The sequence below is a fragment of the Haliotis rubra genome, unplaced genomic scaffold (assembly GCF_003918875.1).
Source record: "Haliotis rubra isolate DU_JTF1 unplaced genomic scaffold, ASM391887v1 Scf381, whole genome shotgun sequence".
Lineage (NCBI taxonomy): Eukaryota > Metazoa > Mollusca > Gastropoda > Lepetellida > Haliotidae > Haliotis > Haliotis rubra.
In genome coordinates, this window is record NW_025767059.1 from 548,555 (window position 1) to 563,869 (window position 15,315).

Here is a 15,315-nt window from a genome sequence, read left to right on the forward strand (position 1 = left end):
AAACCCTGTCACAAAGCTGACAGGGTAAGGATGTCATTTGTGAGATGATCCCACACCCTGTTAATACTCATGTCAAACGAAGACACATCCTGGGAAGTAGCGTAACTGGGAAACATGCTCAACCCGCCATTGGACACCAGTATAGTGGCCTCAACTTTTCGAGTACATTATTGGGATTAAAACCAGGTACCTTATGCAAAACTAACAAGGTAAAGATGTCACCAGAGGGATGACTGCACACCCTGTTGAAACAATCATAACATCCATCTACTGATGTCTGTGAAAGGAAGACCATCAGTGCACATTTAGAGACTAAACAGAAGTACTTACCTGAGTGATACAATCTCTCCTCTCTGAAAGTGATATGCACCGGCTGCCCAGCGGTTGAGGAAGACGTAATCTACAGCTGATCTGCCATCCCCGAGTGGATTCAGTGCCGGCTGCAGGAACAGGTCAAAGAGAGTTACTTTAGTCTGGGTCATCCAGGCAATGTTGCAGTCATGTAGACATATGCAGATGTCACTTACCATGGACGGGAATCACATAATGTAACTTCTTCAGTGGCATTTTAGAAGTTGGGAAGTACAGTATTGACAAAAGTTGTGGATAACAACTTCTTTTATTTACTGTGTGCGACGTTTGGAACAGATTCTCATACCGTTGTCAAGCAAAGACAATTTGCTTGACAACGGTACAAGAATCTGTACAGAAACATCACACTCATGAAGCAAGAGAAGTTATAAAGTTTGTCTATATTCACATAATATAGTCTTGTTCAGAAGTATTCCTCGACTCGCTCAATGATGGGTGCACACAAGTGTACAGAATCAATGGACAAAACAGAATATGTGGTATTCCAAGGGAGACATAATGACTGACGAAGGTCTTGACAAGACATATTAAGTCCTGTAATTATAGTAATAATCATCACATTTGTTCCAAATGTTGTGGAGATGTTTACCATACACTACTGGGGGTATTGTGGACACACAGATTTATGATAATGAAAATAGGCATGCTCATAGCGTTAAAGTGAAGTGAAAAGTATACTTAGCCAAAGTAAAACCCTGGGTGAACGTAGAGAGCAATTTGACAAATTACAGTTTGGACAAGCAAGTGGATCTTTGGTGGGCCTAGGTCGCATGGATATTGGGTAGGACAAAAGTAACAACTGGACTGTTGGGGCGGATACAGCTTTTTGAGAAAGGGGGTGTGCACACTTCATTTTCACGCGTTTTCACGGGTCATTTAAAAGTGGGAGTGTGCACCCGTGTAAACCCACCCCCTGGATCCGCCTAAGACTGTCTGTACCAGTGGTCAGCCAAGTGATATACAGTTCAGCGAAAGCTTGATACTTCTCCCTTCGTTGTAATTCAGTGTATGGACAACTGACGGTATTACTGTTGCAATCATAAAACAAATTGTCCATGTTTACACAAAAAACTGAGACGTTTGCATTCAGTCATTTATTTCTGATAATGCAGAGAATCCTTCTCACTGGTATATGAATGAATAAGGGAGAAGGATTAGTCAACTGTAATGTGGACGTGAGATGAGACTAACCCCTCAAAAATACCAACATTAGACCTTTTATTACACACTAGTTGGCTTAGAAAACAGCAGGTCAATGAATAAAAGTAGAAAATCTAGTAACTAGGATAAAAACACCTGTTTGAAATCAGTTGAGCATCAGTCGTGTTACACTGGTGGCTTATCTCTAGTATATCAGAAGGCATTATACATACAGAGATATTACTTTGCAACGATATCGAGTTAAAGCATTGAATCAACAGAAAGTGATGAAACACTAGTTATCTGAAAGATATTTTTAAGTTTTAGATCTATTCAAAAGGCACATGACTCCGACATTAGTAATATATTCTGGTTACCTGCATAGACACTCCCTCCACTTTGACCACACACCCCACTAGGTCTATGAATGAAACTGTAACCGGAACGGCAAATGTCACTGTCCCAAGCAGCAGTCTTCGCAGATTTCTTATCGATCTGATCTGGAAGAAAGAGGTGTATTTCATTGTATGAGAAACAATGCTGCTGTACGGTAGCAAAGATTTCTAACAGTGAAGGTATCTGTAGCTTCAAGAAAACCAGTGGTTGATACCATGAGCACTGTCTTACTGCTGATTGTGCATACAACATGTCATCAACCAAATCACAAACACTGATCTTCCGATATATATAGTTAGGGCTGCGCAATATTACCGGTTTACCGGTATATACCGGTTCAGACATAAAAACGATATGTATTGCGATACGTTGATCGAAAACCAGTATTTTGACATGCATTCGGAAAACTTGGTAATACTCGGGATCTTCGGATATTTCCGTTTTTTTACACCGGAAGCCATGCGTGTGTTGTAAAATGGTGACCCCATCAAGGAACAATTTATTGTGGTGCCAAATACTAGGGCAAAGGCATCGGTAAGGCAGCATTTTGGGTTGAAAAGTTCACGGTAGATGGAACTATTGGTAAGAGTAACGCGGTATGTAGTATATGCAATGGTAAAGTAGTTTTTATTAAGCTTAATCAAGCATAGTGATTTTGTTGTGTTTTTGCTTTATAAATCAAGCATTAACGTCCTGCAATATATTGCAATACATGCTTTCGCATCGCAATATATGGCAATATGAAAATTTGCAATACCCACCCCTATATATAGTCATCTCTTACAATATGCAAGATCCAGGTTAGAATGAGGTCTTCCGAAACACATGCTTGTTGTAAGAGTTGAGGTGGTCAGGCTCACTGACCTGGTTAATGTATGTCATTGTATTCCGAATGCGTAGTTCACCAGATTGACTGGTCCAGGCCGATTATTATAGACCACCTTCAGACAACTGGAATATTGCCGAGTCCAGCATTAAACAATGGTGTATGGGGGCCAATATGTCACATTAATCAGTTAGTGTGTTATGATGTTATCAGCGGAATGCTCATCAGTTAAAACACATCAGTTTTATTCTTATAGCAGTGTATGAAAAAAGCCAAACATCCAGCCAGACATCAGGGCTGGTAACATTTTGAAGTTACAAAATGGATTTAACCAGACCAAATATGGTGAATTTACTCAGATGTATGGAAGATACAAATTTTTACCGGACCATCAGGCTGACGAGCTGTAAATTTAGACCATCCGTCAGAAATCTAGACCGTCTCGGGTGGTCGGACGGGCCTTATTTCATACACTGCTTATAGGCGTAAAGTTTCTCCATATAAGGCCTAAGCAAGTCATAAGCTATTATAGACTAACAACTAGTCTCTGAAATGAACATATTTTACTGAAAAAAGTTCATAGTAAAAAAAAATATAATATAATGAAAAGGAGCCCTGAAGCTGAGGAAATCTAGGCTTGCCACATTTTCTAGACTTGTGTGGGCTTTCTTGGATATATTTACTTCAGGGTCTGTACGACAGACTAAAGCTCTTAGTGAGTGACTGAGTGACTGAGTGACTGAGTAGGGCTTCATGCCACTTTGAATCCAGGAATACCAGACCGCATGTCAATCAGCTTGGAAAGCTGAAAGCCATGAAGGTCTCAGACATTTACTACTTCGGTAAAACCAACAAGCACTGGCATGGTGCTGACTAATATAGAAACATAACCCAAGTGAAAGAAAATTAAAATCCACAATCTTTGGTTATGGTGCACAAGGTAGGGAACTCTGCCAGAGTTTATTAATAAAACTTAAATGCAAAACTGTTAAGAAACTGCATGATTTCAGTATGGTTCTACTGTAAAGAGTGATTTTGTTCAGAAGTAAAAAAATGTGTGCAGTGCAATACAATGCTAACTATTCACCTTCTTTTTCCCAACTTAAACATCAAAACAAATCAAGATATTTCCAAAATCTATCTTACAAAACATTTTACTCTATGAATGCAGACATTTGTCATAACGGTACATAAACTGCCCGGTCTATTTACAAACACATTAAGGGCAGTGGGGTAGCCTAAAGGTTAAAACGTTCACCTGCCACACTGAAGACCCAGGTTTGATTTCCATCATGGGTTCAATGTGTAAAGTCATTTCCGGTGTCCCCCACTGTGATACTGCTGGAATATTGCTAAAAGTGGTGTAAAACCATACTCACTTACTCATTACAAAAACATCAGCTAAACAACCTAGCCTCCCATGCATAAAACAGCTGACCTGTGCCTTATTGATAATCTAGTAGTGTTGGGAATTGGTTAAACTCTCATAATTGATCATTTTCATAAAATGGCATGGTGTATTTCTCATAATTGATGATTGGATCATTACAAGCGATCAATCATCGAAAATAACTGGTTAGCATCATTTATCAAATTTTCATGTTATGTTTGTTAATACACAAAAAAATAAAGAAAAAACGTAGTTCTTTGTTGTTGTTTTTGCAAATTGCACAAAATGCATTTGCAAATTTCACATCTTTAAATGACGACTTGTATGTTAGCAACATAAATGTGCTGGAGTTTTTAAGATAAACACAATCATGACTTGGAACGAGCTTGTAGTGCTTATGAAATGTAAATTTAAAGACACAGACAAAAACCAACCTTTGGAAAAATATTGTTAATGAAAGCAAGTGTTCCAAAATTGTTTGTGTTCACTTATGAGAAAACATGTTCAATTGCTTGGTCGTTTAGACACTGCGACCAATCTTTGAGTATTTCAATCAATCAGACCACCACTTTAATGTAGTACATTTCATCTTATCTTACCTCACACATAAATGTCGCTTTCTGATTGGCTGAGCACTCTTCTATTATTTTCAATGTACCCCGCTTACAAGTGAGCAACATTTCAATGTACCCCGCTTTCAATGGCAACTCATTTGGTACTCGGTAGTAGTAATTCTTTATCTCGAATAACATTGAATCACGTATGATGTACGGAAATTACCGATGTTTTGCGAATGCAAATCGAAGGAAGGGAGATAACTCTAAATATGTTTTTTTTGTCAGCAAAATCTAGCGATGGCTACAAAAAGATTTGTACCTGTGCTTCAAACTATTAAAAATTAACATAAAGGTGTTCGGTAAGATTCATTTCATGGTTATTTCCGTGGTCGAGGGTACATCAACCCTTCGGGCTCAGGGAACATAAACAAACATCGAGAGTACATCAACCCCTCCCCCCCTCGTGACCAGTGAACAACTTATAATATCCTTCCTTGTAGTGACAGTGCCTTTATGTGAGAAATTTCTGAAATAACATAAACCAACAGTTTTCACCTACACCTTGCATGAACCTGAATCATGAACTATCTCTTGCTGGCAATTATGTATTTGAAAAACTTGATTCATGGAGGTTTACAAACATGTCTGTAACCTAGATGTGCTCTCATTTGGTGACAAGTACAGAGGTTCCGAGTTCCATCTTAGTGCAGTGAATGAAATAAGCCCGAAACCCAAACTGTTACCTGCCCAAAATGGAGTTAACCAGGCTAGACACCAAGATATGGTGAATTTACTCAGATGTATGGAACATCTAAATTTTTTACCAGACCATGAGGCTGGCTAGCTGTAAATCTAGACTGTCCGTCAGAAATCTAGCCTGTCACGGGCGGTCGGATGGGCCTTATTTCATACACTGCTTAGTGACATATTGTTTTACTTTACATCATACCCGTGAAGATCCGGGTTAGAATATTGATCTTCAGTAACCCATGCTTATCATAAGAGGCGACTAACGGGATCAGGTGGTCAGGCTCGCTGACTTGGTTGACACATGTCATCGGTTCCCAATTGCGCAGATCAATGCTCATGCTGTTGGTCACTGGATTGTCTGGTCCAGGCTCGACTATTTACAGACTGCCGCCATATAGCTGGAATATTGCTGAGTGCGGCGTAAAACTTAACTCACTCACTCACTTTACATCAATCCACACGCATCCTAAAGGTGGAATTATAATGAGTGTTGCATGGATTATGTTAGACTAATGCTTAGTCTCTGAATATGTATACATACTCATGGACATGCATAAGGGAACACATGAAAGTACAAGTGTTCCTTTATTTACTTCCAGAATTTCACTCACAGTGCAATACATACCTTGTGAAGAAACCTGAAAAGAATAAAGGAATACTTGCACTTTCATGTGTTCCCTTATTCGTTTCCATGAGTATATAATCTTAATTGAAAAGGAGCCCTAGCGAGATAGGAGATTCAGAACCTGAACCTGAGGAAATCTAGATTTGCTGCATTTAGGGCTTTAGCACAGTGGAAAGGGTAGTCTGTCTCACAGTCCCTGAACCACATTATTTTCCCTACAGCCTTAGTCTATGGAAAGGGTAGACTAACAACTAGTCTCTGAAATGAACATATTTAACTGGAAAAAGTTCATAGTAAAAAAAAAAATATATAATGAAAAGGAGCCCTGAGACTTTCTTCATTTTCAGAATGAAGCTGAGGAAATCTAGACTTGCCACATTTTCTAGACTTGTGTGGGCTTTCTTGGATATATTTGTTTCAGGGACTGTACGACAGACTATGGAAAGGTCTACTCTGTTGGGAAAATAATGTGGTTCAGGGATAGACAAACTAGGATCATGTTACAAGTCCCTTCTGAGAACAACAGCCTGGCATTAGGGCTGCCACAAATCTACTATCAGGTGAATATAATACATATCCTGAATATTGGGTCTCTAACAGGAATATTGTAACAAATAAAGTAATAATACAGTTGATGTATTATTCAATTAATTCAGTGAAACAATATACAAATAATTATTTCACATGTTTTGACCATGTTGACAGATCATGATAATGACAAGTGACCACATTGCTGTCAAATTACATACTGGCCTGGTCACAATCATATTTCTCAGATATGTTTACATGAGGTGAGGTGAAATGGAGTTTAACGTCGTACCTAAGACTATTTCGCTCATATGACGACCTGCATACGTGTGTATGTGTGGCTGCTTGTACTAGCCAAGACTTAAGCTGGTTTTATAGTGCTAGCTCACTGAGATACCATGCCGCAGTGAAGCATGAATACCCCACTCAGACACATTATACTGACTCCGAGCCGACCAGTCCTTGTACCCATTAATGCCGAGCACCAGGCAGGGACCAACAAGTACTATATTTTAACGTCTTTTGGTATGACGCGACAAGGGATCGAACCCGCGACCTTCCGCTCTCTAGGCGGACGCTCTAACCACTACATCACTGAGGCGGTCTGTTTACATGAATATTAAAAGCATGAAAAGAAGGCTGTATGTACTTTTCCATTTTACTGTTGTGCTGTCTTGATGTTATTTTATTTACTATCAACTTTCCACATGGCATCAGACTTTTTTGCTATGATAAAGGTCCCAAAACCTGTGAATTTTCAGCATATGTTACAGCCTAAATTTTAATTAAGTTTGATAAAGCTGGATTGTTAGGAATAGAAAATACATTATATGTTACTAGTAGTGTTGGGAATTGGTTGAAATCTCACAATTGATGATTGGTTCGAAACCAACGACCAATCATCGAAAAAAATTGGTCAGCATCATTTTTTTGATTTTCCTATTCAGGTTGTAGCTGCAGACAAGTATAAAGAAAAAACATTTGGTTCTCTGGGTTTTTTTGGTTTTATTTAGAAACTGCACAAATTACATTTGCAAATTTCACATCCAGTGGAAAATGATTCAGTTCCAGTGTAACATAAACTTTCCAGATCCTTCAAGAAGTATTCAGTCATGACTTTTCAAAAAGTGAAGTGAGTTTTCTAAGAATTAAACACGTTTTCCGGCCCTGACAACGTCCTAGATATGTTCCATCATCAAGTATTTCAAACTCTATTACAGCGGTTCCAAAATCGTTTGTGTTCGATTATGAGAAAATGTGATCGATTTCTTGGTCGTTTGGCCACTGTGACCAATCTTCGATTATTTCAATTAATCGGAACACCACTAGTTACTAGATTATCATAAAAGAGTGGCAGTTTATCTTTAACTAGGTATTATATATCTTAATGTTGCACCTGAAAAATTGGAAAGTTGGCACTTCATCACAAAGAAACGTATGCTCGTTATATTTCTTGGCATTTTACATTCATTTTTGTGGAGCTCATGTGTCAGTACATTGACTTTAAGTATTGCTGTTCTTTTGTTGTTTTTTCTAACATTTGGACAAGCAACTTTACAACATATGGCATGATTGGTAGGTATAATTTTTATTATGGAAGTAGGTGAGTTTACATTTAATTACCTTGTTTTTAATCATACTGCATCTGTATTCAGAGACAGTGAAAAAGACTGTGTACTTTACAATGTTGTGTCCAACTGAATAGGACACACATTGACACTCATTGTTTCTTAGATAAACTGGGGCAGTGGGGTAGCCTAATGGTTAAAGCATCTGCTCGTCACGCTGAAGTCCCAGGTTTCGATTCCCCACATGGGTACAATGTGTGAAGCCCATGTCTGGTGTCCCCCGCCATGATATTGCTGGAATATTGCTAAAAGCGGCATAAAACCATACTCACTCACTCACTCTTAGATAAACTGCTTATTCAAAGAAACTTTTATGATATCTAAAGTGTTATCAAGTATTTTATAGTGTCCGTAGCCCCTGGAATGTAGACATGTTTGTGGTGATTTTTAGCCAAAACTGGATGAAATACACTTTCACCAGAATACACTTTAACTGCACTTTATTTTTCAACAAAAGTGAAAGAAAAATGTGGCCCGTGATTGTGACCAGGCTGATATGTGTTGGCTATTGTGCCACCTGGCATGGACAGTTTCCATATAGTATATCTTGTTTTGATATATAACACCTAAATTCAAGTAAACACACTCCTATTTAAAACATGTTTTAACATTTTGTAAAGTAGATAACGATCAGATTAAAGACACCTTTGACCCCTCCTGATATTTTTAGTATACACAACATGACAATGGACTGTGCTAAGACCTACTGACACTAGACCCTTGAACATGTCACTTGACATTATTTCAAGTTCAATATATGGTAAATATATGAGCTCATTTGCAAAGATTGTAAAACCAAATAAATGTGGAGATCTCTTCCATGATCCAGTAGATGGAGTGTGTGTTCTGAGAACAGATGCAGGGGCGGATACAGCTTTTTGAGAAAGTGGGGGTGCACACTCTTGAGAAAGAGGGGGTGCGCACTTCATTTTCACCTGTTTTCACGAGAGCTTCAATGATCATTTAAGGACAAAAGGGGGGTGACACCCCTGCACACACACACACACACACCCTGGATCTGCCTAAGAGATGGTTTTGGGTTCAGTTGATACCTAAGAATATTAAATAATGATCTTTGTCATTCTCCTGCTTTGGGGATAAAACAGACAGTGAGTTGAGTTTTACACTGCTTTTAGCAATATTCCAGCAATATCACATCAGGGGACACCAGAAATGGGCTTCACACATGGTAAGCATGTGGAGAATCGAACCCGGCTCTTCAGCGTGACAAGTAGGACTGCAACGATTCACCCAGATCTCAATTCAATTCGATTTTTGATATTGGACCTTAAAATCGATCATTTTCGATTGAATTCTCCATACAAGTAAAACATCAGATTTCATTTAACTCTCTGAGTGTGAAATCCATCGTTAACTTGGCGATGTCTACTTGGTGATGTCTAAATCGAAACTAAGGTTTCAGATTCAATTTTTAATGAATCAAACCGAATTGTTCCAGCCCTAGTGACAAGTGAATGCTTTAACCACTGGGCTACCCTACCTCCCCAGATAAAACAAGTACGGGCAAACTAAGAGTCAGTATACACTGTCTAAGTGAGACATTCTTGTTCATCAACTTGTCAAATGTTAAAGCCAACCTAGAGAGATGTCCCCTTTTGAAGAGTCTTTTAGAATTCAAAGGAGATTTTTTTCATATGTTATCGGGGTAACCTATTGGTTAAAGTGTTTGCTTATCATGCTGACGTCCCAGGATTGAGTTCCCACATTGGTACAATGTGTGAAGCCCATTTCTGGTGTCCACTGCCATGATATTGCTGGAATATTGCTAAAAGAGGCTTAAAACTAAACTCACTCACTCATATGTTAACACTAACTGGGCCTGTAAATATTTCTGATTAAGTTGCTTCAATGAAGAATATATCATTTCCTTATTAAAATATGTAGTTGAAAAACTGCAAAGAGTAACAGTTATACTTACCATGACTATATCAATATGTCTGGATCCAAATTCTGCATGATAATCCAGGATATGTAGTTTGTGATATGAGTCATATATTGTTGGAATCAGTGAACCTGTGAAAATACGAATCACAAAATTACAACATCATGGATTATTTCTTTGAGTGGCATTGTTTAGAAGTTGGAGAGTAATATACAGACAAACTTTATGGATAAACAACTTCTTTATTCGGTAGATGCGACATTTCGATACAGATTCTTGTATCGTTGTGTGGATTGCCACGTCTTGCTTGACAACGATACCAGAATCTGTATCGAAACGTCGCATCTACCGAATAAAGTTGTTTATCCATAAAGTTTGTCTGTATATAACATCATGGATGTACCATGGTACCTGATCTAATTTGTAATACTGACTGACTGAGTTTAGTTTTACGCCGCTTTTAGCAATATTCCAGCAATATCACGGCGGGGGACACCAGAAATGAGCTTAACACATTGTGCCCATGTGGGGAATCGAACCCGGGTCTTCGGCGTGACGAGCCAACGCTTTAACCACTAGGTTACCCCACCGCCCCTAATTTGTAATAAATGATTTGAGTAACAATTATCATAACATAATTAAATGTGTCCTATATCATCATTTCTTATAAGTCAATTCTCAGACTAGATTGCATACTGTGTGTCTCTTCACATGATTAACTAGGTGGGGCATAGCAGCTATCTGTCTTGTAATGAAGTGTTTGTTCAATGTCACATTCAGCAGATCTTCAGCTATATGAATGCAATCCTTCAATAATCATGTCCTGACCAGACAATCCAGTGATTCACATTCATGAACATAGATATACACAACTTGGACACAGTGGCATGTATGAACCAAGTCACATCTGATCCAGTTAGTTGCCTCTTACGACAAGCATGGGTTGCTGAAGACCAATTCTAATCCGGATCTTCACGTGTCCAGTATGTTCAAGGATGATGGCAGTAGTAACCCGGATTATAGATGAAACAACAGCTAGTTGAAGCTACTGTATATACTGTGTTAATGCCCAAATGAATATATAATATAAAACACTGAATTCTTTTAAAACCAAGATCACATAAAACATTCTCAGTAATTTGCTTACTTTTGGAAAAAAAAGACCGTACGTAGTTGTACATACTGATGCTATATGTATCCTTTGGCTGGAAGAAATTAATAGATAGAAATTTCTTAAGTCCTTACTCTCCATTTGACGTAAAGGTTGGCATGCCAGTTATAACTAATGGTGGCCTGTAAATTATCGAGTCAGACAATCCAGTGGTTGAGATATTGAGCAAGATCTACAGACTACACTGTCACAGTTCGATAACAAGCTATCAACCAAGTCCCTAAGTCTGACGCAGTTAAGTCACATGTTCTGACCAGCATAGGATGTTGTGAACCAATGTTTACAAGCAGGGGTACGCTGGTTTCATAACAAATAAAATCGATGCATTTACTCTTCAGTAAATGAGATGTTTATAACATTGTTATGATAAAAAACGATAAATCTCCATATATTTCTTTGGCCAACAGCCACGTGTAACATCTAGTGTTAAATTAAGTGAATGTATGCACAATCATATACTTTCTTGACATGACTTTGACATTGTCTCTGAACGAAATCGTTTTGTAAACCGAAAAAAAAAGGATCCAGTGGATGTATACAGACGTTTCCAAATGACCACCAACATCGTAGTTATTTACAATGATATTGTGTCGATGTATGTCACGTAGTAAAGTGTTATTAACCTTAAATACGTCATGAATGGGATAATTCTTACATTCGTCAGCATCGTGGGACAGCACACCTGTTTGCAGACGAATTTAGAACTCTTTACATGAGGAGTTACAAATATGAAATCTTACAAAAGTGAAACCGCTGATAAAACGGATTACGGAACTGATTCTTCAGCAACATGAAAATATGGATTATGATTTCCATATTATTGCGTTTATTTACATCATGTTTATTTATGAAGCCACACAATATTTTGAACTCGTAATTATCTCTTATTACGAAATTAAAGGGCCGTGACATGTACATCTGCTCAAAAGCAAATGGGATCAAAATAGTAGTTTCGTCGCCGGTGTATTTCTAATCGACTTCATGTTCAGCAGATATGTTATTTCACTATGTTTACACGAAATGCAGTACACGTGCCTGGTGATCTCAGACATGTCCAGTGCGCGAGAATGTCGTAAATTGATGCACGTGGCATCAATCGCCACGGGTTGGGCAAATCTCCATTGCTTATTATATAAGAATAGGCCACAATATCTGGAACACTTCAGACTAATGTATGTACAAAGAGACCCTGCTGTGCAATAATTACAGACTTCCGATGATCAGCATCACATCGATCGTGGATGAACTCTGACTACACATTAATGCTTACAAACTACAAACAATCAACAATAAACACGGCATCCTCCCAAATAACTACATATACTTGCCCAAATCTTAGTTTATGACAACAGCAGACGTATCGTTTTAGTTTCAATAAAATCAATCAATGGGATCTCGGGTCAATGTATTGTCTGTCTATCACGCGATTTTCTGGTCCAAACACGATCGTATATGCCAACATTTTATGGCAGGAGAACTACTGGTCAGCGTCAAGCCACAATCACAAAAGTTTTAAAGGGTTTTATATCTTTTACGCAAATTGAGTGGTGGGTGCTGCCGGTCGGGTAGGACATGTTCAATCTGACGTTTCAAATAACACATACGTTATCGTTTAATCACCTCAATACATTCATCAGTTCAGTTAGTCTATATCACAGACACTACAGAATAAATCAAATATGAGTTCTTAAGGTTAGAGAGTGGCCTCCGTGGTGAGAGCGTCTACCCCAACAGCGGAAGGTCGCGGGTTCGATCCCCGCGGTCGCGTCATACAAAAAGACGTTAAAATATGGCACTTGTTGGTCCCTGCTTGGCTGGGCTAGTACAAGCAGCCACACATACACATGCATGCATGTGTATGTTGGATGCTGGATGGGTCTTTATCAATAGACATTACTGTGAGGAGACAGGCGGGTAGCAAACACAAAACGTCTAAATATGAATCAAGTGTGTTTTCATAATTATGCGTTCAAAGTTGTAAACATTACCTGTAAATCTAACGTCTGTACGGTTGTTTAGGATGTTTTTTCACAACAAAGTACCAAACTGACCGGCTATAGAAAGTATTCAGCTGAAAACTGAATTACAACAACAGAAAATAGAGACGTTATGAAAATGTTACTAGGCTGGAAACCGTCACCGAAACACATCACACATAAGTGAGTGAGTATGGTTTTACGCCGCTTATAGCAACATTCCAGCAATATCACGGCGGGGGACACCAGAAATGGGCTTCACACATTGTACCACGTGGGGAATCGAACCCGGACATTCGGCGTGACGAGCGAACGCTTTAACCACTTGGCTACCCCACTGCCCCTTATCACACATGAGGCCCATAAGAATACTGCAGTATACCTGTACCAAATAGTGAGTGAGTTGAGTTTTACGCCGCTATTAGCAACATTCCAACAATGTCACGGCGGTGGACACCAGAAATGGACTTCACACATTGTACCCATGTGGGAAATTGAGCCTGGGAGTTCGGCGTGACAAGCGAACGCTTTAACCACTAGGCTACCCCACCGCCCCGTATCAAATACAACAAGTAGATAACTAATTCATGTTTGTATAGCCGCCTTCAAATGTTGGCGTATACCTTCTTCTACCCGGCAGTTTCACTTCAACACATAATGAAAGAAAAACAATATTTTCATGTAGAAATACATTCGCATAAAGTACTTCGATTTCATCACAAATAAGCAGGATCTTTAGTGGAAATGTCAAACTTAAGACTTTGGGGTAAACATTAAGATTGGCCTTGTGATTAAAATGCAATAAGATTTTCTAATTAATAATCATGATAATAGATAAAAACATTTTTTGTAGACAGTTGATTCCGTCTATATCCATGGTTAAGATGAAAACTATCGATTTTTCTTCACATTTCATATATGATTGTTTTCCTAACGATTCAAACAATCAATACAAATGGTAATGGATTGTCTGTACTGTTTTGGAGACCAAAGTATGCATTCGATTAAATTAATTTCGTTTAATCTATTTTTGTTTTTCTTTGAAACATATGTCAATTCTGATTCTTAAAGTTTGTTTACTTTATGAAAAGTTTAACACAGATGAGGTCAAGTTAACTTTGTTTCATGTCGTCCCTTAGGCCTTACATTTAGTCCTAGAAACAGTTATATTACATATATGAATATATACAGAAAACAAATACAAACTTAAAACGCAAAAAGTGTCCAGAAAAATTCTTAATAAGTAATTGTATCATCGTGCAAAGAAATATCATCTATCTGCGAGTCGGAACTATTTTTTTATGGACAGACATCTTCTTATTGCAATCTATGCGACGTTTCACTGTTGATGCTTGAGAACGGTGTCAGCATCTACACCGACACGTCGCAACTATTGCAATAAGAAGATGTCTGGCCATACAAAATTAGTTCCTGTTCATCTGAATGCCACTCAAAGAAGTTATCTGAGAATTAACATTATGTTCATTTTTCTGCACGAGAGTGAGGGCAGATTTAATTTACAATGTAGTTTGAGTCAGGGAAGTGAACACCTCACACACACAACATACGAGTTATGAAATCTAATTATTGACGAATATATTAAAAAAGCACAATTATAACATTTCAGGCTTCTCCCGTTTCAGCATCAACCATGGCCATCCACTCCCACCAGCTCCCGGCGATGTGCATGTCATTGTAAGGAACCGTCAGGTAATCCAGATGTCGCAATGATGCTATCCTATCGTATGTACACAGGTCGAGTTGCTAATTACTTAATAGCTCAATGATAATATCCATTAATGGCGCAAGGTTTGATATATCCGTCCTATGATCTAAGAAGACGATGACGAAAGGTAGAGCACATGGAAAAACAGATGCACCCCCTGCTATTATAGAGAGCAGCACACTGACGACATCGCAGGAGGTCGTTCCAAAGATTGCGATGAACATATCTATCAATAACACCACATGGGGTCATTCGATGGTATAAAACATACCGATATTGAACGAGATGCCATATTCTCTCTTCGCTTTCCTCAGTCAACAATCAACA

General features: G+C 38.5%; 1 protein-coding gene across 1 annotated transcript in view; it reads right to left on the bottom strand.

Annotated features, from left to right (window-relative positions):
• Positions 1-11,995, bottom strand: part of LOC124286390 (mitochondrial inner membrane protease subunit 2-like) — a 157,038-nt gene extending 145,043 nt beyond the window's left edge. Inside the window, exons 1-4 of the mRNA XM_046722758.1 lie at positions 11,942-11,995; positions 10,152-10,246; positions 1,890-2,012; positions 331-440 (exon numbers count right to left, since the gene is read on the bottom strand). Coding sequence (XP_046578714.1) covers positions 331-440; positions 1,890-2,012; positions 10,152-10,154 — 236 coding nt within the window. The 5' untranslated portion in view covers positions 10,155-10,246; positions 11,942-11,995. The remainder of the gene's footprint in view (positions 1-330; positions 441-1,889; positions 2,013-10,151; positions 10,247-11,941) is intronic.
• Positions 11,996-15,315: the final 3,320 nt, after the last annotated feature.